General features: G+C 53.7%; 1 protein-coding gene across 3 annotated transcripts in view; it reads right to left on the minus strand.

Annotated features, from left to right (window-relative positions):
* The window catches only part of LOC138452998 (WAP four-disulfide core domain protein 5-like), a 432,843-nt gene that overhangs the window by 56,119 nt on the left and 353,488 nt on the right, over positions 1-23,236 (minus strand). For 2 of the 3 annotated variants that reach the window (XM_069605403.1, XM_069605402.1), the window contains exon 5: positions 21,571-21,717. The exons of the other annotated variant lie outside the window; for it this stretch is intronic. In XM_069605403.1, coding sequence (XP_069461504.1) covers positions 21,571-21,717 — 147 coding nt within the window. The remainder of the gene's footprint in view (positions 1-21,570; positions 21,718-23,236) is intronic. 3 annotated transcript variants of the gene reach the window in all.

Below are 23,236 nucleotides of genomic sequence, written 5' to 3' on the forward strand. Positions count from 1 at the left end.
TTAGGGTTAGGGTTAGGTTTGGGGCTGAGGTTGGTTAGATTAAGGGTTAGGGTTGGGGGTTAGGGTTAGGTTTAGGGTTGGGGCTGGGGATAGGGTTAGTGTTGGTGCTAGGGTTAGATTAAGGATTACATTAGGGTTAGGATTGGGGCTAGGGTTAGATTAACGGTTACATTAGGGTTAGGGTTGGGGCTAGGATTAGGGTTGGGGTTGGGGCTAGGGTTAGATTATGGGTTACATTAGGGTTAGGGTTGGGCTAGGGTTAGATTAGGGGTTAGATTAGGGTTAGGGTTGGGTTAGGTTTGGGGCTGGGGTTGGTTAGATTAAGGGTTAGGGTTGGGGTTAGGGTTGGAGCTAGGGTTAGATTATGGGTTACATTAGGGTTAGGGTTGGGTCTAGGGTTAGATTAAGGGTTACAATAGGGTTAGGGTTGGGGGTAAGGTGTAGGGGTTAGGGGGCGGTGAACCCCCCCCAGAATTCAGCACTGGACAGCTCCATGTAATGTTTTAAAGTTACAAAAAAAAGCATTGAAATGCTATATTTTACATGTAAAAGTACATTTCCATTGAAACCAGTCCATTTATATTTTCGATGGACTGGTTTTGATGGGAAGGCACTTTTCCATGTTAAAGACAGACTGCCGATGACAGGGACGTCATTTAGGGGTCGCCAGAGGTTGCAACTGTGACCTCTGAGCTCTCTCTTACGACCTCTAAAAAGCAAAACCTAAACAAAAACAGTTTTTTCTTGTTGGTAATGTAAGCTCCTGGCTCTTTACTTCTGGAGTGGCTGACTTTCTTCTTCAGGACCCTTAAAAAAAAGAAGAAAAATAAGAACATGGGTGCCACAAGTCTAACACTTTCAGCACTGACCCTAAATAAGAAAGAATCGGAATACCAAATAATGTGTCTTTCTGGAATTCTACACAATAATTGCTAGATTCATTAAAGGTTTATTTCAGGCACACTTCAGGGGGTGAGTCACTGATTCAGAGGCCGATTCATGGAATAATTAGCGCGGCGCAAGTGGGCAAAAACGTGCGAATCGCAGTGGAATAGCGAAAATCGCAGTGAACGTGCGGAAATCGCACGAAAAGCAGCGCACGTCGATTCATGGAAGGCTGTGCGCGAGAAAACCAGCGGATGTGCGATAAAAAGTGCGCGGCGCACGTTAGCGCACAGGCCATCTAACAGCGTGCGCCAGGTCACAGCGAAAATCGCACAGGCCACAGCGAAATTCGCACATAGCGCGGCGCACGCAATAAAAGTAGGCGGAACACGGGCGTAACACTCGGAATGGGGAACAACTTGCCAAAACGTGGGCGTCACGGGGGAAGTACAGGGCACAAGTGCGCGGAACGCCCACACGCTCGCCTACAACACGTATTCATGGAATAGAATAGGGGAAAAAAGCGCACGCTCAAACCAGCGCACAGGCACAAACACGACCGCCACAAGAAAGGAGGCGGTAGCGTCTCTGCGGCTGTAAGAAATGTGCGCCAAAAGGTGCGCCAACAAATAGCACCTATATACTGCCATGATGAATGTCCCATACTGTGGCCCTCCAGGAAAAATGGGGTACCCACAAACACGGACACCCGCTGACAAAAAATACGTGTGCATGTATACCGGGGTGCGCGGGAAGTGTCACACGCGATTTGCAGGGTACGTGCATCACAGGGGTTCGCGTGAAGTTATTCACGCGATCGGGCCTGGGGGAGCGGGCTACGTGTATTACAGGGGTTCGCGTGAAGTTCCACACGCGATCGGGCCTGGGGGAGCGGGCTTCGTGTATTACAGGGGTTCGCGTGAAGTTCCTCACGCGATCGGGCCTGGGGGAGCGGGCTACGTGTATAACAGGGGTTCGCGTGAAGTTCCTCACGCGATCGGGCCTGGGGGAGCGGGCTACGTGTATTACAGGGGTTCGCGTGAAGTTCCTCACGCGATCGGGCCTGGGGGAGCGGGCTTCGTGTATTACAGGGGTTCGCGTGAAGTTCCACACGCGATCGGGCCTGGGGGAGCGTGCTACGTATATTTCAGGGGTTCGCGTGAAGTTTCACACGCGAATAGCCTGGGCGCGTGAATTTGAGGGGTGCGCGGGAAGTTCCTCACGCGATCGGGCCTGGGGGAGCGGGCTACGTGTATTACAGGGGTTCGCGGGAAGTTCCACACGCGAATAGCCTGGGCGCGTGTATTTCTGGGGTGCGCGGGAAGTTCCACACGCGAATAGCCTGGGCGCGTGTATTTCAGGGGTGCGCGGGAAGTTCCACACGCGAATAGCCTGGGCGCGTGTATTTCAGGGGTGCGCGGGAAGTTCCACACGCGAATAGCCTGGGCGCGTGTATTACAGGGGTGCGCGGGAAGTCCCACACGCGAATAGCCTGGGCGCGTGTATTTCAGGGGTGCGCGGGAAGTCCCACACGCGAATAGCCTGGGCGCGTGTATTTCAGGGGTGCGCGGGAAGTTCCACACGCGAATAGCCTGGGCGCGTGTATTTCAGGGGTGCGCGGGAAGTTCCACACGCGAATAGCCTGGGCGCGTGTATTTCAGGGGTGCGCGGGAAGTTCCACACGCGAATAGCCTGGGCGCGTGAATTTCAGGGGTGCGCGGGAAGTTCCACACGCGAATAGCCTGGGCGCGTGTATTTCAGGGGTTCGCGGGAAGTTCCACACGCGAATAGCCTGGGCGCGTGTATTTCAGGGGTTCGCGGGAAGTTCCACACGCGAATAGCCTGGGCGCGTGTATTTCAGGGGTGCGCGGGAAGTTCCACACGCGAATAGCCTGGGCGCGTGTATTTCAGGGGTGCGCGGGAAGTTCCACACGCGAATAGCCTGTGCGCGTGTATTTCAGGGGTGCGCGGGAAGTTCCACACGCGAATAGCCTGGGCGCGTGTATTTCAGGGGTGCGCGGGAAGTTCCACACGCGAATAGCCTGGGCGCGTGTATTTCAGGGGTTCGCGGGAAGTTCCACACGCGAATAGCCTGGGCGCGTGTATTTCAGGGGTGCGCGGGAAGTTCCACATGTGATTTGACAGTGTGGCTCCTCCCAGGTGTACCCTGTACACCCTCCACGGCCCCTGCAGGCAGCCCACACCACAGGGGACTACCCTGCATCCCTGGTCATGTCCCGCAGGCAGCCCACCCAACATGGGCATGCCCCCCAGCAAAGGCACATGTCTCCTTGAACTAATGAACACCAACACATGTCCCCTTGCACCCCCACCCCCCAGCACTGTGGGGCACCTGCCAGCAGGCCCCCACCCATGTCCAACTCATGTCTCCCACCACCCCCAAACCCCAGCCACCAGGGTCACCCTCCACCAGGGCCCCACTCATGTCTCCCACCACCCCCACCCCCCAGCACTGTGGGGCACCTGCCAGCAGGCCCCCACCCATGTCCAACTCATGTCTCCCACCACCCCCAAACCCCAGCCACCAGGGTCACCCTCCACCAGGGCCCCACTCATGTCTCCCACCACCCCCACCCCCCAGCACTGTGGGGCACCTGCCAGCAGGCCCCCACCCATGTCCAACTCATGTCTCCCACCACCCCCAAACCCCAGCCACCAGGGGCACCCTCCACCAGGCCCCCACTCATGTCACCCACCACCCCCACACCCCAGCAGTGCAGGGTCACCCTCCACCAGGGCCCCACTCATGTCTCCCACCACCCCCACCCCCCAGCACTGTGGGGCACCTGCCAGCAGGCCCCCACCCATGTCCAACTCATGTCTACCACCACCCCCACCCCCCAGCCACCAGGGTCACCCTCCACCAGGCCCCCACTCATGTCACCCACCACCCCCACACCCCAGCAGTGCAGGGTCACCCTCCACCAGGGCCCCACTCATGTCTCCCACCACCCCCACCCCCCAGCACTGTGGGGCACCTGCCAGCAGGCCCCCACCCATGTCCAACTCATGTCTCTCACCACCCCCACCCCCCAGCACTGTGGGGCACCTGCCAGCAGGCCCCCACCCATGTCCAATCCATGCCCCCCTGCACCTGGGTCCCAACATTCCCCAATCATGTCCGTAATGCCCATCCTCCCCTGCCAAAAGGCCCAACCAACTATCACACCTACCCACATATCAAAGGCAATTACATGTTACACCCCCAATGTAAATAATGCAATTTAACACATGTCTGTCACACACAATGGCTGCAAGTGAATGACAAAACACCCAACATGACATGCCTGAAAGCAATGAGATGATACGACACATTGAAGATTAAAAAAATAATATGTATTGAACAGCAAATAAGAAAAAACACAAAGCAAATCAAACAAAACAAGATGAATGTCCAAGAAAAAATTATGAAAAATTAAAATAAGCCAATCAAGAAGATAATCCTGGGTCCATGAGCCCTACCAAATTAAACCTAACTGACTACTAACTAAAAAGGGAACTATATACAAAAAAGTGGTGCATTGTCCAATCGCAACCAAAAAAAAATTCAAAAAAACAAAGGAAACCTAACCCTAACTATACAACTATATACAAAGGCAGCGGGCTATTCGGACGGCTCACTGGTTGTTGTCATGGGCCAGGGCATCCTCGAACTCCTGGTCAATGGCTTGGAGGCGGGCATGTTCCCTGGCCCCGAGGTCCCGCAGGGATAACGCAGTGTCAAGCTCAAACTCCCTGCGAAGACCCTCGAGGCACTCAGCCCGCCTCAGCGCCCTCCGCATGGAGTCCTCCGCCCTGACCATCGTGAGCCGTTCCTCCTCTGCCCGCTGCCGCTCCGCACCTATCCGCTGGCACAACCTCTCCCACACGGAAGCCACTCCCATTCCAGGGTTCTCCTGCCCTCCGGCCGATGCCTGCACCCCTGATGTTGATGGCCCCGAGCCATGATGCCTCCCACGTTGAGCCTGCTGCTGCCTCCGACGCAACTGCCTGTGCCAGCACGACGGCATCCAGGCTGATGGAAACCACCGACGCCGTCGTGCACGTGCCCTGCCCGATGATGCCGTCACATCCTCCATCTGCTGGGGTCCAGTTGCTCTGGTGTCCACCCCTGCTGGATCTCTGACTCCCGACTGTGGCAGGGATGGGATCCCCACCGAGCTGGCTGCATTGGTCGGGGCAGGTCCACAGGGGGCCCTGGTGGCATCTGGGCTGGAAGACGGCAAGGAGAACGACTGGTGGATAGCCTGCACAGAGGAGGAGAGGGCCGCCACATTGGCCAACACATGCAGGAAACCCCCGAACATGGCCGATCCCAATTGGGCCACGTCGGCACGGTGCACTTCGTGATGACGTGCGTGCTCCTCCCGGGAAGCACGCACGGCATCACGAATCGCAGCCGTGCGCAACGCGACCCCAATCAGGACCTTCTCCGCACGGCCAGGGGTTCCCACGTCCGCAGGTGGAGGGGAGTCAGGTGACATGGACATCCCCTCTACCTGCGGACAGGCCTGGGACGGGGCATCCCTGCTGGTGCATGGTGGTGCACTCACAGGGTCAGGGACAGCGACATGCACAGGCCCCTCCACGGTGACCTGTGCTGCCTCCTGCCCCTGGCCCTGGACTGCACCACTTGCACCAGCAGGGATGCCCCCACCAGGCCCCATGTGTGCCCCAGTGGCGGCCTCCTCCTCCTCTGTGCAAACCACCAACCTGGATGGCTCCTCACCGTCTCCCACCGTAGCAGGCCCCTGTGGGGGCTCACCCACCCCTTCCGCTGCAGCCGTGGGGGCATCCCCGCCGCCTTGCTCCACAGCGCCGTCTCCGCCCTCTTCTTCACTAGCCGCTGCGTAGAGGGAGACAAAGAACACAAGCATCAGGGCACTGTACAATGGTCCCCTAGACAGGAAGCAATAGCAGATGAGCACCACTGTCAAAGTACACTTCCATCATGTCCCTCCACAACACATGGGCCAGTCCAGGCAAAACACATACAGTAACAGGCATGGTGCATGCCATGGACATTTCCATGCATGTCCAATGGACTCTTGAAACATTCAATGATATGTAACTCACATGCATCATGCCTCATGCCCATCACATGCACACACTTCACCTCAGTCACATCCATCTGGCCCCAAACACACCAAACACAGCGGATACAAGGGTAATTTTGCTGCTTTACTGAATCTCTGCATTGTCACACACATGTGTCATGCATCCATGGCATGCACAAGTCACAGACACGCAGGTCAGGCACACAGACATGGCTACCATATATGTACCTGGCATCAGCACCCATCCCTCACCCCCACCCATGTTCAGGTACAGAGACTGGCATGCTCTCATGTTCATAATCTGATTAGGGCTCCCCATGCGGCATTTCAACACATGCAACAACCATGTGCATCACACATCACTGGTCGCACATGCATTACCATGATGTCCCTGCACACATACATGCATACATGGGCTATGGCACACATACAGGCAAGTATCATAGAACCAGCACACCGCAACATGCCCTGTCTCACACAGTAATGCATGGACACTTACCGCTCAACTCCAGACGGGCCTCCCTCTCAAGGATCTGGGCGTGGAGCGCTGGGCGTACGCGTTCCAGGACCCTCATCTGGATGGTACTCATGCGGCCCCGGCCCCCCTCCACGAGGCGCCGGGCCTTCACAAGGGTCCTGGACCTCAAGTCCTCCCAGCGCTTCTTGATCTTCAGGACGTCGCGGGTTGCCACCCCCTCCGCGTTGATGGCAACCACACAGTCGGCCCAGATCCTCTGCCGTCCTTCCTTGCTGGCGCGGGACGATCCAAAGAGGGCATCATACTGCCCCAGGACATGCTCCACCAGGACACCAACTTCGGTGACAGTGAAGCTGGTGCCCCTCTGCCCCTCTGGCCTGGGGTTGCCACTGGTGCCAGATGTGGAAGTGCCCGACATGGCAACCCCAGAGGCAGGTGTGGGTGGGCAACTGGGTCCTGGGGCTGGGCTGTGGAGCGATGTAATACCAGTCGGGAGTCTTCAGTTCCAGCAGGGGTGGACACAGCAACTGGACCCCTGCAGATGGCTGATGTGCAGGCACCAAATGGCAGGGCACGGTGGCAGCAGGCAGGCAGGCAGGCAGGCAGGCAGCAGCAGATGGCACGTGGGAGGCTGCTCGGGGCACTGGGGGGCAGTAACTCGGCCTTCTGGGCAGGAGCGTGGGCTTCCGTGTGTTTTCGCGTGGCCAGCTTGATACGGAGTGATTTGGCACGTGAAAATCCTGCACGTCAGCGTGAAATCCGAGGAAAGGCCCTTAGCGCGTAAGCGCGTCAGCACGCATACGCGATTCTATTGGACCAGAGTCCCTCAGCGCGTAAGCGCGTCTGTGACGTGACCCGCACGGGTGTTCCCCACTCAGGACGTGATGACGGGGCACACGTGGAGATACTGCACGTCAGAGTGTCATCGCGTGTAATTGGACAAAAGTTCGCGTACACGCGATTGGCCTATGTACGTGTATTTAATGGGTGCGCGGCCACTTACACACGCAAGTACGTCAGCGAACCTGTATCCCGTGGTGCGTGTGAATTTCCACACGCTATTGGACTGGCAACAGGATTCCAGGGCTGCGCGGGTCACACGCTGTATCCCGTGGTGCGTGTGAATTTCCACACGCTATTGGACTGGGAACAGGATTCCAGGGCTGCGCGGGTCACACGCTGTATTCCGTGGTGCGTGTGAATTTCCACACGCTATTGGACTGGGAACAGGATTCCAGGGCTGCGCGGGTCACACGCTCGCCTAGAACACGCGCTAAGCATAAATTGCGGACTTTAACAATAACAAGCTCAGACGCCAGGATGAACATACCGTTCCTAGCAGCAGTGGCAGTGGGCTACCAAAGGAGGAGGAGGAGGATAGTCAGGGCCAGAATATTCACACCCAGAACCAGCCTTTTCGGGATGCCTGATGACCAGGTGTATGGGAGGTACAGGTTTCCACCACACATCATACTGGACCTGGTGACTGAGTGGGAGGATGACCTCACATCACCCACCCTGTGCTCCCAAGCACTCAGCCCCCTGGAGAAGGTCCTCAATGTACTGCACTTCTTAGCCACTGGATCATTTCAGCGGACAAGTGCCATAGTGGGTGGGGTGTCACAGGCCACCCAGTCACGCTGCCTACACCAGGTCTTGAACATCATGACTGCACGCCCATCAGTCCGCAGGCACATATACCTGCCCAGAACACCTGCAGAAAGGCATGCTGCCGCCCTGGATTTTTACGCAGTGGCACGATTCCCCAAAGTGCTAGGTGCCATCGACTGCACCCATGTGGCTCTACGTCCCCCCAGGGCATCTGAGCACATCTATAGGAACCGCAAGCACTGGCATTCCATCAACGTGCAGGTAGCATGTAATGCCAAGGGAATCATCACCTCAGTATATGCCAACTATCCCGGCTCCACCCACGACAGCTTCATTTACTGAATGTCCACCCTAAGCCGGGACCTAGAAGCTGGGCGGCATGGCGATACATGGCTGCTTGGTGAGTATGTATGCCACTGCACATGCATGCATGTTGGATACTGAGCAAGGTCACAACCTCACCAATGATACCAATCCCCACCTCCACAGGGGACAGTGCCTACCCTCTCAGCCCCCACATGATGACGCCAATTCGGAACCCCACCACGCCACCCCAGGTAAGATTTAACACAGCCCACATTACAACCAGGGGCATAGTGGAGCGCACATTCGGAGTGCTGAAGTCACGCTTTCGCTCCCTTGACCGTTCTGGCGGGCAGCTGTTATACGCTCCCCCAGTAGTGTGCAGGATCATAGTGGCAGCATGTGTCCTGCACAACGTTGCAACACGCCGGGGCCTGGCCGTGGACATGGTGGTGGCCCCACATCCCCAACCACATGCAGAGCCGCTGCGCATGGGAGGGGAAAGGGCACGGGGGGAGGCAGCCCGTACACAGCTAGTGGCTAATTACTTCACATAGAAATCACACCCCTGTGGAGTGCACACTGCCCTGGCACATTCCATCTGACAATCAATGATGACTCAACCTGACACTGATCCTGAATGTGTGGAGAATGAACCGGGAATTCCATGTCAGCCTGAGATTGTTCACCTGGAAGTGTCACAATGTGTGCATCCCTACCCACACAGACACCACCAATGCAGTTTTGTGAAGTTACACATTGAAGCAGCTAAAATGAATACCCACTTGCAAAATGCAACAAGAGGACAGTGCCATGTCAGCCAACCCAACCCCAGCACTGCCACACGACACACCGTGCCATGTCATGCTAATTGCAGGTAAACAAAGTAATCCCCACAACATGACATCACTCTCACTATGTACAGTGGCACTATTAGAAACCTGCAACACCTGAAATGCTCACAGCAATGCCGGACCAACAACATACTTGAGCACGTAGTACCATTAACATGACATCAAAAATGTTACATATTAGTAGTCTCACCACCTGGAAATGCCTGCACTCCCACCACTACCAACTGTGCAGTGTTGGCGCCATGTAGAGTTGTAGGTGCACTGCTGCCAACATGGTCCCCATCGCCAGACTAGAGGTCCTTGTGTGGACTTGAGGAAGGGACCTGCAAATTGGGAGGTAGACACAGAAGAAGAGTTACACATCAATGCAACATGCAGTGTACAACACAACAGCAATATGCACTAGGAATGTATACACAGTATTGACTACAGACTGGCCACACAGCTCATGGGAGTCCAACGTCACTGTGTAATTCACTGTCACTTGGGCACACCCTTTGCAAGCCCATGGAAACGGGAAGCAGGAGGGGTGTGTGTGACTCAAACCCAAGCATCTGAACCAAATACATTACAAGCCTGCATGTGCCCAGCCACAATGCAGCGTATGCCCACAGGAACCACGGGAGCCAACAGATCGGAGCCAACAGATCGGAGCCAACAGATCGGAGCCAACAGATCGGAGCCAACAGATCGGAGCCAACAGATCCTCCCAAAAAAATTGGGAATAAAAGAAATCAAAATAAAAACAAAAATAAGAAACAATCAAAAATGGCCATTGATGGGCCCGGGGGGGTTGGGGAGGCCACCCAGGAGGTCCGAGGACAGGATGCACACCAGAACCCACCTGCGTGGATCCTGGGAAAATAAAACACCTCCATGGGCTCATGGCCCACACGGCTACCCTATTGTGGGAGTGTCACTGCTGTCGCTATTATCACCCTGTGCAGCTGCATCCGGAGGTGGTTGCACTATGGGAGGCAGCCCACGCAAGGCCCTAGTCTGCTCCTCCATGGCTGCAAGCATGCGGGTGTGGTAGGTCTGGTTCTGGAGGATGAGTGTGCGGAGGTCCCCATGCAACAACTCACGGGATGCCCGGACCTCCGCCCTCGTTGCCTGCATCTCAGCTGAGAGCGTACGGGTGAGACGCTCCAGCTGCTGTTCTGTCCTTTGGTGTGTTGAAGCCTCAAGCTCAACAAGAGTCGTCCTGAGGTGTAGGAGCTCCTGCCTCAGGGCTTCCCTGTGGCCCTGGGACTCAATGGAGATGGCCTCCTGCAGAGTCGCCAGTGCCGCCCGCCTGTCCCTGTTGGACCCCAACATGTCCTCCCTGTGTGACTGGCAGATGGAGTCAGTTGCCTGCTCTAGTCGCTCCATCAGCCTTTCTGGGGGGACAATGGAAGTGGCCACCCTATCCATGGCCTGAGCCATCATCTCGGATGATGCAGCCTGTTGGGTAGCCATACCGTAAATGGATTGCTCCCATGCGGTATTGCCAGGTGGCGTACGGCCACCACGTCGGCGGGCACCACACCTGTCTGGGGCAAGGCGAACTGCGCCTTGCTGTGCCGGCACTGCCTGAGGCTGCAGGACTGCATTCCCCCTCTGATCTGCTGGCCCAGGAACAGGATCAGATGTCGCGGAGTGTGACCCTGCATCCGTAACCACCGAAGGCGTAGCTGCCAACACTGACATCCCCATGGAGGGTACTGACCCTGGTGCAGGTGGGTGAGACAGAACAGAATCCCTCCCTGGAACACTCACCAGCGACGGCACGTAGGTCTCATCCGAATCAACACCTGAGTACAGCTCGGGGGAGGTGCAGCCAGAGACACCCCTTGAGAGCACGACCTGCAGCACTTGTGGGTTCTCCCCCACCACCACACCACGTCCCTCACTGGTGGTTGGTCGGCCCTGGGACACCTCCTGGGTCTGCACCATCTCCACAACCCCAGCAGTATCAGGTGCGTCTTCCCCTGCAAAGACATGAAAACAAAGTAATGGAAACAGGCATTAGCACCATGGCACACATTGAGGGCTGAGAAGCAAGAGAACCAGTACTTGATTGACATGTCCCACATGACTAAAACCCTCCCATGCATGCACCCTCACTGCGTATGAAGTGCAGGCAAACGGCACACACTGATGACACCAAGATGGAAGATGAACAAATTTTCTGCATGCTGCCTGGCAGTGGCATCACACATTGGCCTGTGATTGGCAGGTGAAACACACATGCCATCACACAGATGGCATGTACCATTGCTATTGAGTGAAGATGGAGAGGAGGGCAGCACCTATTCATTCAGTCCAGTTCCCGCATGTAATAGCTTTTCTGATTCTAACAGGTCAGATTTTTCACCTGGAGCTGCCAGTCTGTAATGGTCAAATTGCACAGGGACATGTGTGTACAAATGATATCCAGGTAACAAAGTCACTCCCCTTTACCATACCCATGTCAGACATGTGACTAGTGGACAGCGACATGCCTAGTGAAAGTGGTGGAATGCAAACAAACTGACTGAATGAACAGTGAAAAATAAGCAAATCTGTTGTGTCAAGGTGACACTTCAAGGGCAACTGGCGTGCAGTTGTGCTAGATGTCTACTGTTGGCAGAAGGGATACTGCTATGGCCAAATGCAGCTGCGCAGGAAGTATTGCATGAACCACATGGCTGACCCATACGACTGAGGCGCACACACTCTCTCCTGGCACCCAAACAGAAGCCCTCACACACACACCATGCACATGTATGACACACACATGCATGTGCACTCACCGGACAATGCCTCGTAATCAGCCAGATCTCCCACGCCTTGGATCTGTTCCTCCGTGACGTAGGTCCCAGCGACTGACTCATGTGGAGTGAGTTCCATGTCTACTACTGGAGACCCACCTCCAGTCACTAGAGTTGCGGCATGACTTGAGGCCAGCTTACTCTATGCCCTGCGCTTTAGGTCATTCCAGCGCTTATAGCAATCATTGGCTGTGCGCCTCACGATTCCAAGGGCACTTACGATGTCCGCAACGGTCTGCCAGTGTGCCTGGCGTTGTGCAGGTGTGGTCTTGGATCCTGCAACAATGACCATCTCGTTGTCATGTCCGGACACATACTCGACAAGTGCATTCAGTTCGTCATCCGTGAAGCTGGGCTTCCTGGACGGGCCGGACTGTGTAGCCGTGTCTGGGGCATCAGCCTGTGCCGGACGAGCACTCTTCCTCTTCCGCTTGGAAGGTGGTGGTGATCCTGAGTGTCCTGCGCCGCTCTGGACACTAGGGGCAGGAGCCCTGGTGGACTCTGTATCAGGAGTGTGGGATTGCACACTCAGCATGGGAGTTGGTGCAGGCATTGGCTCGAGTGTGATGGTGTCAGGGGGAATGTCAGCAGCATGGACTAGGACCGACACTGTCCTGGCTGGGTGTGTGAGGGCTGGGGTGGATGGAGCCGCAGCTGCCCCTGCAGCCACTCCGCCCTGCCTCCTTGGTGCAGCAGATGACCTTGCTGCCCCAGATCCACGTGGCATGATGGCATCAACGTGCACCAGCGCACGTGTCGTAGCCCTGCTGACCTGGAAGTCAGCCATGGAGTCAGCCAGGTCTGGTGCCACAATGGGCTGGTCCAACAAGGGCTGAGCATGGATGGTGTCAGCCACTTCAGCCTCAACGGGAGGGGGGGAGGGGGGGAGGGGGGGGATGATGGGTGCCCTTGACTGGTCCTCCACACATGGGGGGACAGGCTCACCCTGCAAGTTACGACCACGTCCCCTACCGGATCCACCACGGCCACCACTTGTGGCTCTTCCACCTTTGCCACCCTTACGGAATCCTCGCCTCCCAGCCATGGCACTGATATTAATGTGCGTATGGGAGTGGCTGTAGACAATTGTCCTGGGCAATTGGGGGTCAAAGGGGTTGGGTACCAGATGGTAATTGTACCCTAGTGCTCTAGCACGGCTGATTGTAACCCCTGGGGAAAGATGACGGGTCACGCAACGCACAGGAGGCCCAAAAAAGGGAGATGACGTGCACGCAACCCCTCCTAGACCACGTGTGCAGAAAGAAAAACCTGCACTACGCTGTGGCACCCAGTAACACAAGAATGAACGTATGCGTGTCACACACAGCCTAGAATGACCTCTGAAGGGGTAGGCAACACACGGGGCAAGCACAGAAGTTGGATACGTGCGTGACTCACCGTCTGCCAGGTAAAAGAGCGTGAAGAATGAGCGCGTTTGGCTGGCTAAACCCCCGCCAAAAGAAGATGTGTACGCTGTCTGAGAAGACAGGACAACAGTAGAAGGGGACACTGTTTGAGGGAACAGGCCCAGGTAAACCAGTAAAAGAGAAAAAAGAGAAAAAGCTGTCAGAGGTAACAGGGAATACGAACTGGAAACGCCGTGAAGTAAATCGCGTGTGAAACTACAAGAAGTACAGATTTCACCCACTCGCTCTCCACGAAAAGCACGTACAAGGAAATGGTGTTCTACATGTACCTTATATACAGGCCCACACGTACAGCGTCACTTACGCGGCGTGTACGTTCACCAATCACACGCTTTGTCACTCCTGCGTGTAGATCCATTTTCACCAATCACCCGCTTTGTCACTTCTACGTGTACATCCATTTTCACCAATCACACGCTTTGACACTGGGACTTGTCACGCAACAATTTCCTGCACGTGCAGGTGACTATAGGCGCGCATATGCTGTTGACGGGTTTACGCGCTAAGGGCCTTTGCTGACGTGTGGGATTTCACTACCTATCAGGCTGTCCACGCGTTCACACACGAGAGACCACGCTCCTGGCCAGGAGGCGAAATTACTGCCCCCCAGAGCCCTGAGCACGCTCCCACCTGCCATCTGCTGCTGCCTGACTGCCTGCTGGCCACGTGCCCCACAGTGCTGGTGGGTGGGGGTGTTGGGAGACATGGGTGGGGGCCTGGTGGAGGGTGCCCCTGCACTGGTGGGGGTGGTGGGAGACATGGGTGGGGGCTTGGTGGAGAGTGCCCCTGGTGGCGGGGGGTGGTGGGAGACATGGGTGGGGGCCTGGTGGAGGCTGCCCCTGGTGGCGGGAGGGTGGGGGTGGTGGGAGACATGAGTGGGGGCCTGGTGGAGGCTGCCCCTGCACTGCTGGGGGGGTGGGGGTGCAGGGGGACATGAGCAGGTGTGCAGGGTAGTCCCCTGTTTTGTAGGCTGCCTGCAGGGGCCGTGGAGGGTGTACAGGGAACACCTGTGAGGACCCACCCAGCCTAATCGCGTGTGATGATTCCCACGCACCCCTGTAATACACGTACCCTGGCTAATCGCGTGTATAACTTCACGCGTACCCCTGTAATACACGTACCCTGGCCAATCGCGTGTTAAACTTCCCGCGTACCCCTGTAATACACGTACCCTGGCCAATCGCGTGTTAAACTTCCCGCGTACCCCTGTAATACACGTACCCTGGCCAATCGCGTGTTAAACTTCCCGCGTACCCCTGTAATACACTTACCCTGGCCAATCGCGTGTTAAACTTCCCGCGTACCCCTGTGATACACTTACCCTGGCTAATCGCGTGTTAAACTTCCCGTGTACCCCTGTGATACACGTACCCTGGCCAATCGCGTGTTGAACTTCCCGCGTACCCCTGTGATACACGTACCCTGGCCAATCGCGTGTTGAACTTCCCGCGTACCCCTGTAATACACGTACCCTGGCCAATCGCGTGTTAAACTTCCCGCGTACACCTGTAATACACGTACCCTGGCCAATCGCGTGTTAAACTTCCCGCGTACCCCTGTAATACACGTACCCTGGCCAATCGCGTGTTAAACTTCCCGCGTACCCCTGTAATACACGTACCCTGGCCAATCGCGTGTTGAACTTCCCGCGTACCCCTGTGATACACTTACCCTGGCTAATCGCGTGTTGAACTTCCCGCGTACCCCTGTGATACACGTACCCTGGCCAATCGCGTGTTGAACTTCCCGCGTACCCCTGTGATACACGTACCCTGGCCAATCGCGTGTTGAACTTCCCGCGTACCCCTGTAATACACGTACCCTGGCCAATCGCGTGTTAAACTTCCCGCGTACCCCTGTAATACACGTACCCTGGCTAATCGCGTGTATAACTTCCCGCGTACCCCTGTAATACACGTACCCTGGCCAATCGCGTGTTAAACTTCCCGCGTACCCCTGTAATACACGTACCCTGGCCAATCGCGTGTTAAACTTCCCGCGTACCCCTGTAATACACGTACCCTGGCTAATCGCGTGTTGAACTTCCCGCGTACCCCTGTAATACACTTACCCTGGCTAATCGCGTGTTAAACTTCCCGCGTACCCCTGTAATACACGTACCCTGGCTAATCGCGTGTATAACTTCATGCGTACCCCTGTAATACACGTACCCTGGCCAATCGCGTGTTAAACTTCCCGCGTACCCCTGTAATACACGTACCCTGGCCAATCGCGTGTTAAACTTCCCGCGTACCCCTGTAATACACGTACCCTGGCTAATCGCGTGTTGAACTTCCCGCGTACCCCTGTAATACACTTACCCTGGCTAATCGCGTGTTGAACTTCCCGCGTACCCCTGTAATACACGTACCCTGGCCAATCGCGTGTTGAACTTCCCGCGTACCCCTGTAATACACGTACCCTGGCTAATCGCGTGTATAACTTCACGCGTACCCCTGATATGCACGTTACCCGCTTTGCGTTCCTTGTTTGGCTGCCCTGTAAACTGGTCCAGGGTTAGCGCAGCCCTTTGCGATGATTTAGCGATTTTGCTGGCTTTTCCTTGCGCGAGGGCGTTCTTGGGGGCGTTACTGGCGCTGCTGCAGGGTCGCTGCGATACTCTGCGCCACGGCTGGTTTGGGAGCATGAAATCCATGAATACGCTGTGCGCGGAAATCGGTTTTATCGCACGTGCCTGGCGCAGTCAATCGCACGCGGACACTCTGCGCCAGCCGCTTGCGACACTTTTCTGCGAAATTCTATGAATTACCCTGTCAGTCTGTTCTTAAATGCCTCAACTCAGCCTTTCATACTTCTGAGGTCAATAAATGGGTACCAACACAGGTTGGGTGATATTGTGTTTATATTTTTTCTTTATAAAGCGCTTAAGCGTAAGTGCTATATAATAACACATCATTATCATTTGGTCATGGACGTCTGCTTGCATTCACAGTAATATGGGCCTATACACACTGATCTTACTGATACATATGGCGATCCATTCTTGTATGAAATGTACATCATATTATAGTGATATTGTAACCATATTTTTTGTAGTGTACAATGCTATGTGATGCCACTTCCTGTTTTGTCAACAGGTGAAAGGTTTCATTCCATCGCTTTCCGTGATATCACTTCGAGGTGTGGTCAATTGGTGTCCCTTCCTGTGATGTCAGCAGGGGCCAGGGTCGTGTGATGTCACTTCCGCTACCCCTGGCATTTTGGTGAAATGACGTCCCTGGTCGATGCTTTGGCATACAATGCATTTTCTTTTTTAGATGCTTTGGTATGTCGTTCCTTTTTTTTGGACATATTGACTATAAACCGGTTGAACAGGCTGTAGGGAGTTTGGCCTAGCAAAGATAGGATGTGACATTTGCTGACTACGCACTTTTCAGTAAGGTGCCAAATATAGGGTATTCATCCCTTTTTAGAGCACTGGGAGGCAAAGATGTGTCTAAGATATACCTCAGACCTCAAGAACGGTCATAGGAGCTGTAATGAGGGATGCACTATGATGTCCAAACATGTCCTGAGCCTGGGCTTCACTTCCCTTTGGCATAGGGATTCTTAGGGTTAGGGTTAGGGTTAGGGTCAGGGTCAGGGTCAGGGTTAGGGTTAGGGTTGGGGTTAGGGCTAGGGTTAGATTAACTATGATGTATCTTTGGTGGACTTGTCCAAACATGTCCTGAGCCTGGGCTTCACTTCCCTTTGGCATAGGGATTCTTAGGGTTAGGGTTAGGGTTAGGGTCAGGGTCAGGGTCAGGGTTAGGGTTGGGGTTAGGGCTAGGGTTAGATTAACTATGATGTATCTTTGGTGGACTTGTCCAAACATGTCCTGAGCCTGGGCTTCACTTCCCTTTGGCATAGGGATTCTTAGGGTTAGGGTTAGGGTTAGGGTCAGGGTCAGGGTCAGGGTTAGGGTTAGGGTTGGGGTTAGGGCTAGGGTTAGATTAACTATGATGTATCTTTGGTGGACTTGTCCAAACATGTCCTGAGCCTGGGCTTCACTTCCCTTTGGCATAGGGATTCTTAGGGTTAGGGTCAGGGTCGGGGTCGGGGTCGGGGCCGGGGTTAGGGTTAGGGTCAGGGTCAGGGTCAGGGTCAGGGTCATGGTCAGGGTCAGGGTTAGGGTTAGGGTTAGGGTTGGGGCTAGGGTTAGATTAACTATGATGTATCTTTGGTGGACTTGTCCAAACATGTCCTGAGCCTGGGCTTCACTTCCCTTTGGCATAGGGATTCTTGTTGTTGCCAGAGCACTGCTAACTGGAAAGCCCTGGACACCCCCTCCTGTTGGGATGGGGCGGACCTCTGCCTGTCCTTCACCACCCTCCACTTATCTAAGTGCCTTTTTCTAGCACTCCCCTTTCTGGGTGACCCCAAAGTAGCTGATGAATGCCGAGGTACTCCTCAGCAATCCCCAATTAAAGCTTCAATAAATGCTTCCAGAAAAGAAAACATAAATGGACAAAATGTACATTGCCATAAAAAAATGCAACATTAAATTACCCGGCATTGCTTGGTTAGCACAACCTTTAATCATGAAGCCAATCGAATTTACTGGTCCAACTGTAATTATGTATTGCAATAATTGTCTAGGACATATAACATTAACCTGAGGCTTCAAGAATAAAATACTTCAGTGCAAAAGCTACCAATCTATGCCGGCCAAGCAGGGGGATGCACAACGTTTGAGCGGAATTGTCCAATCACTTTGTGTCTGAGGGTTGGATTAAACAATTCTTCTTTAAATCTCTCGCTGCCCCATTTCCTTATAACAACATGTGTTTATGCATCCTAAGCTTTGATGGATGCAAAACCAAGTCCCCTGAGTAGTGCACCTTTTTCTGAACGTTAACACAAGTTCATATGAAGTGATTCGGGTGGTTTGGGAGATGGTACCAACAGGCCAAGCGTGGTTCCATTCGGGGATCATTCAAACCGGGCAGAGGATGAGGCAGGAGGATCCGAGGGCACGAATGGGAAGAGGCGTTTAATGAGGAAGAGGTCATAGATGAATTGACAGCTAGGACATTAAAATAGGAAAGGTCACTTCAGTACTACTGACTACACTATGTCCACCTGAACAGTGCACCTTGCACAACATAGAAACGTGACATTGTATGTCAGTGTGAGGACACCACACACAGGTTTGGAGCAGCAAGGGGAACTGATGAAATTCAGTGGTTGTAAATGACTGTGCCATATTTTAGAGGGCCATATATCATACCAAATACCAGCGGCAGTGGAAAGATTCCATAATTTTCAGTAGGCAGAAGGCTAATATTTACTGTTGACATAACTTGACGTGGTGTCTTTTAGTTGCCCTTTGCCCCTATGGGCATTTGCCCCAGTTGGATTAGCTCTGTTCACCGTACAGTGCTTGTTCACTCCCTTGCTTGACCCGAGTAATTCAATACACAGATCTTGAACGGAGGGTCCAGCTGACTGTGGATCACTTGGCTTGGTCACCACCCTTTTGTCGCCCCCCCCCCCCCCCCCCCTGAGTTGACATGGGGTTCCTGACTTCGGATTTCATTCCAACAGCTTTCATTAGGGACAGGAGCACGTTCTTTACTGCCAACATTTTGGGGAGCGCATGACTATGGCAGCAACAACAAGAAGCCTTTGTCCCTGGACCCACCTCCCCGTGAGGGAGCAGCGGTGGGTTCTTGCACCCGGGGTTACTGTAAACAGGAGTAGGTGTTGGTACAGGGAGATCAGCGACACTTGGGGCCCCCCTAGACACGGTTGTTGGGCGCATGGGATTTATATGGGTGGCCGGAACCCCCATGTACTCATTGGGTTCAACAAAAGATGGATAATTTGGGGTAACAGATGGGATGGTATAGCAGGTAGAATATCAGATGTTTTGGCAGCAGGGTTGATGACATTGTTCTCAGTTTCCGTCTCAATAACAGTATCAATGTCTTCCCCCACCCCATGGAGCGGGCTACCCAGAACCACGCAGGTGCCCAGGGACTGCTGTATTTCAGTGATCAGCGAGTGGGCCTTTCCAAAAGGGACCACAGCATAGGTTACACCCAAAGCAGTCGGAACGACAGCACCTGGAAAAATCGAGGTGGGCGGTTAAGTGACTTGCAGTTTCCTCTTTAGGGTCAACATTTTCCGTTGGGGTCCCAGGCCAAAGCCAGGATCCAACCCGAGCCCTGGCCCACTTAAAGGGAGTGGTATGGGGGTATCCACAAATTCCTCAGCGTTTCCTGAGCCTCAAAAGATTCAAATACGGTTTTACAGTAATGCAATGTGTCCCGACATTAGGCTACAGCCAACAGTTATCACCTTTCCGTAGTTGTCCCAATTGATCCCACATTGTGAGCACCAGGGGGCAATTGTCAGAATAATCCCAAGAAGTAATGGGTGCATATCCCCTTGGGCCCAGTAACCCCCCCAGCGTGACGTCAGCACCCAGCGCTCTTAACTCCCCGCTGGACTCACCCTCGCGAGAGAGTCCGGGAGTTCTTATGGCCGAGGAGCAGGCAGCAGGTGAGAGGGGCTTCCACCCGAACAGCAGCAGCAGAAATTGCCACAGGAGGGCCAGGTGGGCGCCAACACCTCGCGCGCTTGACTCCCTGCGGATTAGTAATATAATGTATTGTTGATAGGAAAGATGAATTTACTGGGTTGAGTCTTACATTGAAATGTAGTTGTCATCAAATCGTTGTTCAGTTGCTCATTCGTTTTTTTGGGGCTATCATGTACATTATATTTTAAGAAAGTCTTGTAGACAAATTGGGCCTCATTCTGACTTTGCCGTATTCTGGCGGTGTAGAAACCGTTTCCAGCACTTGGCCCGGCAGCATTGCCGCTGGATTCCGAGTGCTGGAGTGAGCTTGTAAATCCCCATTCATGGAGTCTCATGGGACTCCATGAGGGGATTTGCCGTCATTACTAGGACCAGGTTGATGGCAAAATAAACAAAGGACTAGGGAAGTGTGGAAGCCAGGGAGAGGCTGAGACGAGGAAGTGTTAAGCCGTGAAAGAAATTGGAGATCCACCGGACGAGGAGAGTGAGCTGGCATGAATTTGAGCATGCTACTTATGATTGATTATTTATAAGGCGTTTAATACCCAGAGGTTTCTAAGCATGGACCCGAGGATAGCACTGTGCTGCTCCCAAGGCGAGCACGTTGCCCCTGGGCTACCCTCACTTGCACAAGGATCAGGGGGAAAGCAAGAGAAGCATGCGTCCCGAAAGGCAAGTGGAGGGAGCCAGTACATAGAGAGTCAGGTGGCAGGTGGGGAAGTGATGCACCTTGAAGTTCAACCAATCAGAAAAGAGAATGCCATGGCCGTGGATGTTCCTTTTGCCATTAGTTGAACTGGAGACATTTCCGAAAGACTGGGTCTGTCACATCAAAGCTGCACAACTCTTAACTCTTCCTGCTCCTTCTGCTGTTACATATATGGTCCAAGGCATTGCCCTATTAGAAGGCATACTGCATATTCCAAACACATGGTAAAGACCACCCTGTGAATAGAAATCCATTGATGGCATCCCTCCTCCACACACAAAAGCACACACTCAAGTGCTGATGCAGTCACCTCTCAGTGTTGAGAGCATCACTCGTTGACTCCAACAGGAAGTGGTAAAAAGCAGAGCCTTCTGGGGAAAAATCCGGCCAGGCAACACTGTCATATGACAGCACCATAGCGATTTCCGGACGGTCAGAAAAGACAGCAGAGCATCTCAATGACTAGACCATGACACATTTGTATAAGTCCTGTCACAAAAATAGCGGAAGCCGAGTCACGAAAGCCATTGAGCCTTGATAAAACACGCACACGTGCATTAAAACATCACAAAGCAAGTGCATTAAGACATAATTGATCCCAGATCAGGGCAGACCTTGCAAGCATGAACATCTGTTGAATGAAACTAGAAGCTCTATCACCAGCCAGGGCTGGTACACACAGGAGGTCCTCTTCCACAAGATACTAGAACCTGCCCCCGCCACCCCTGATGTTTACTGGCCCACTTGCACGCAGCACAGGGCTTCCGTTTTCCATCAGGTTTAACCATCTTTTAATTTCATAGTATTTATTTAGCTATTGTGTTATGAACAACAGAATTCTTTAGGTAAATTCAATTTATTTAAGAAAAAGAAATTAGATACATACCACGTGCTGACGCTACGCACTTCTTGTTGCAGGATCCACAGCATTTTAGAGCCAATGGACAATTGCCATCACTCAGGCACTCATCCCTTTCCATCGGATATACGCAACGCTCGTTCTCATCCTCTGGGGGACAGTTGCCTGGTTTGTCTAGAACAGAAAAAAAACCTCATATTGCTGCTTCTCACTTGCTGATGACAGCCCAAAGCGCCCACGTGCCACGGAAGAACACATGTCGACTGTATGAAACGGCGATCTCTGGTAAAACAGAGGTGGTTTAATACAACTGACACATTTTATGATAACGTAGGATCAATCAAATTCAGACAGTTATGAATGAGATGTGAACATATAAAAAACCAAAACTTTCCAGGAGTCAGTGTCTCTTGTGAACATTTCCTGGGGTGGAGTATTTGATAATCGCCTACCCTGAAACCTGCCTAAATGCCTGTAGAACTGAGATCCTTCCCATCGGGACCCCTGCTCCCCCTTTCTTCCTTTCACTCTGGCCTTCCTGCTTGGGCTCTCCCCCTGCTTTTTCTTCTGATGCCAGAAACCTTGGAGGCCTCTTTGACTCCTGTCTCCCCTTCCTCCCTCACATTCGGACATTGCCAAGAAGTCCCACTTTCAGCTCTTCCTTCTTAAAGGTATTTTCCCTTTTCTCACTTTTTCTCGCAGATGCTTAATGTTACCCGAGCCCTGGTTCTCTCCAGGCTTAACTACCACTACAGCCTCCACCTGAATCTCCCCTCTTGCCCTCTGCGACCCATCCAGCTAAGCCAGAATAGGGCAGCAAGACTTATCCTTGGCCTTAAGCCCACAGACCACATCTCTCCTGCCCTAAAAGGTCTTCACTGGCTCTTGGTTGCTGCATGGATTAAATTCAAATCCCTCTGCATCGTCCACAGGGCTGACTGCGGTCAGGGGACCCCACTATCTTCAACTTTATCTTACTAAATACTCTCCCTCCAGACCTCTACGTTCCTCGGGCACCAACTCTTTGTGTGTAAAGCGTTTTGCTAAATAGAGGGCAGGCGTTTGATTGCTTTCCTCAGCTGGCTCTCTCGTGTGGAACATCCTCCCCTTCTTTCTGTGCCTTGAGCAGGACCTTCTTAAATTCCGGAAGCTCCCCAAGACTTTCCACTTTACCTTCTCCTTCCCATCTTCTCTCCTCTGCCAATCTCACAGTTGCTGGGATTGGTGTCCTGGGCCCTTATGCATCCTCGGGGGCTTGCCTTCTGCACCCAATCGCCCCAGCTTCTGTCTACCCTCAGCACTTGCCTCGGCACAGCCTCCACCCCAGAGGCTCGCATGTACACCCAACGCGGCGGCCCCTGTCCATGTAGCACTCACCATACCATGCACTTCATCTGTTGCTCACCCACAGGCACGGTCACTCAAGTACCTATCCCCTCTGTTCTCTCCCTTGCTGCACTTGCAAATTCTGAATACTCACAAGGCATAGTAGGTTCATCTTTTTTTCCTTTATCCCTTCACTGTTATCTCCCATGCCAGACACTCAGCCCAGTGGCTCCCGGTCAAAGAGCGGATCACACTCAAAATCCTCACCCTCACTCACAAATGCCTCTCTCTCTCCGCCCCGTCCTATCTACCAGAGACCATCTCCAAACCCTCCTCCTCCCGTCCCACCAGGACGCAATACACCAAC

The sequence above is a fragment of the Ambystoma mexicanum genome, chromosome 4p, assembly GCF_040938575.1.
Source record: "Ambystoma mexicanum isolate Mex_15411 chromosome 4p, UKY_AmexF1_1, whole genome shotgun sequence".
Classification (NCBI taxonomy): domain Eukaryota; kingdom Metazoa; phylum Chordata; class Amphibia; order Caudata; family Ambystomatidae; genus Ambystoma; species Ambystoma mexicanum.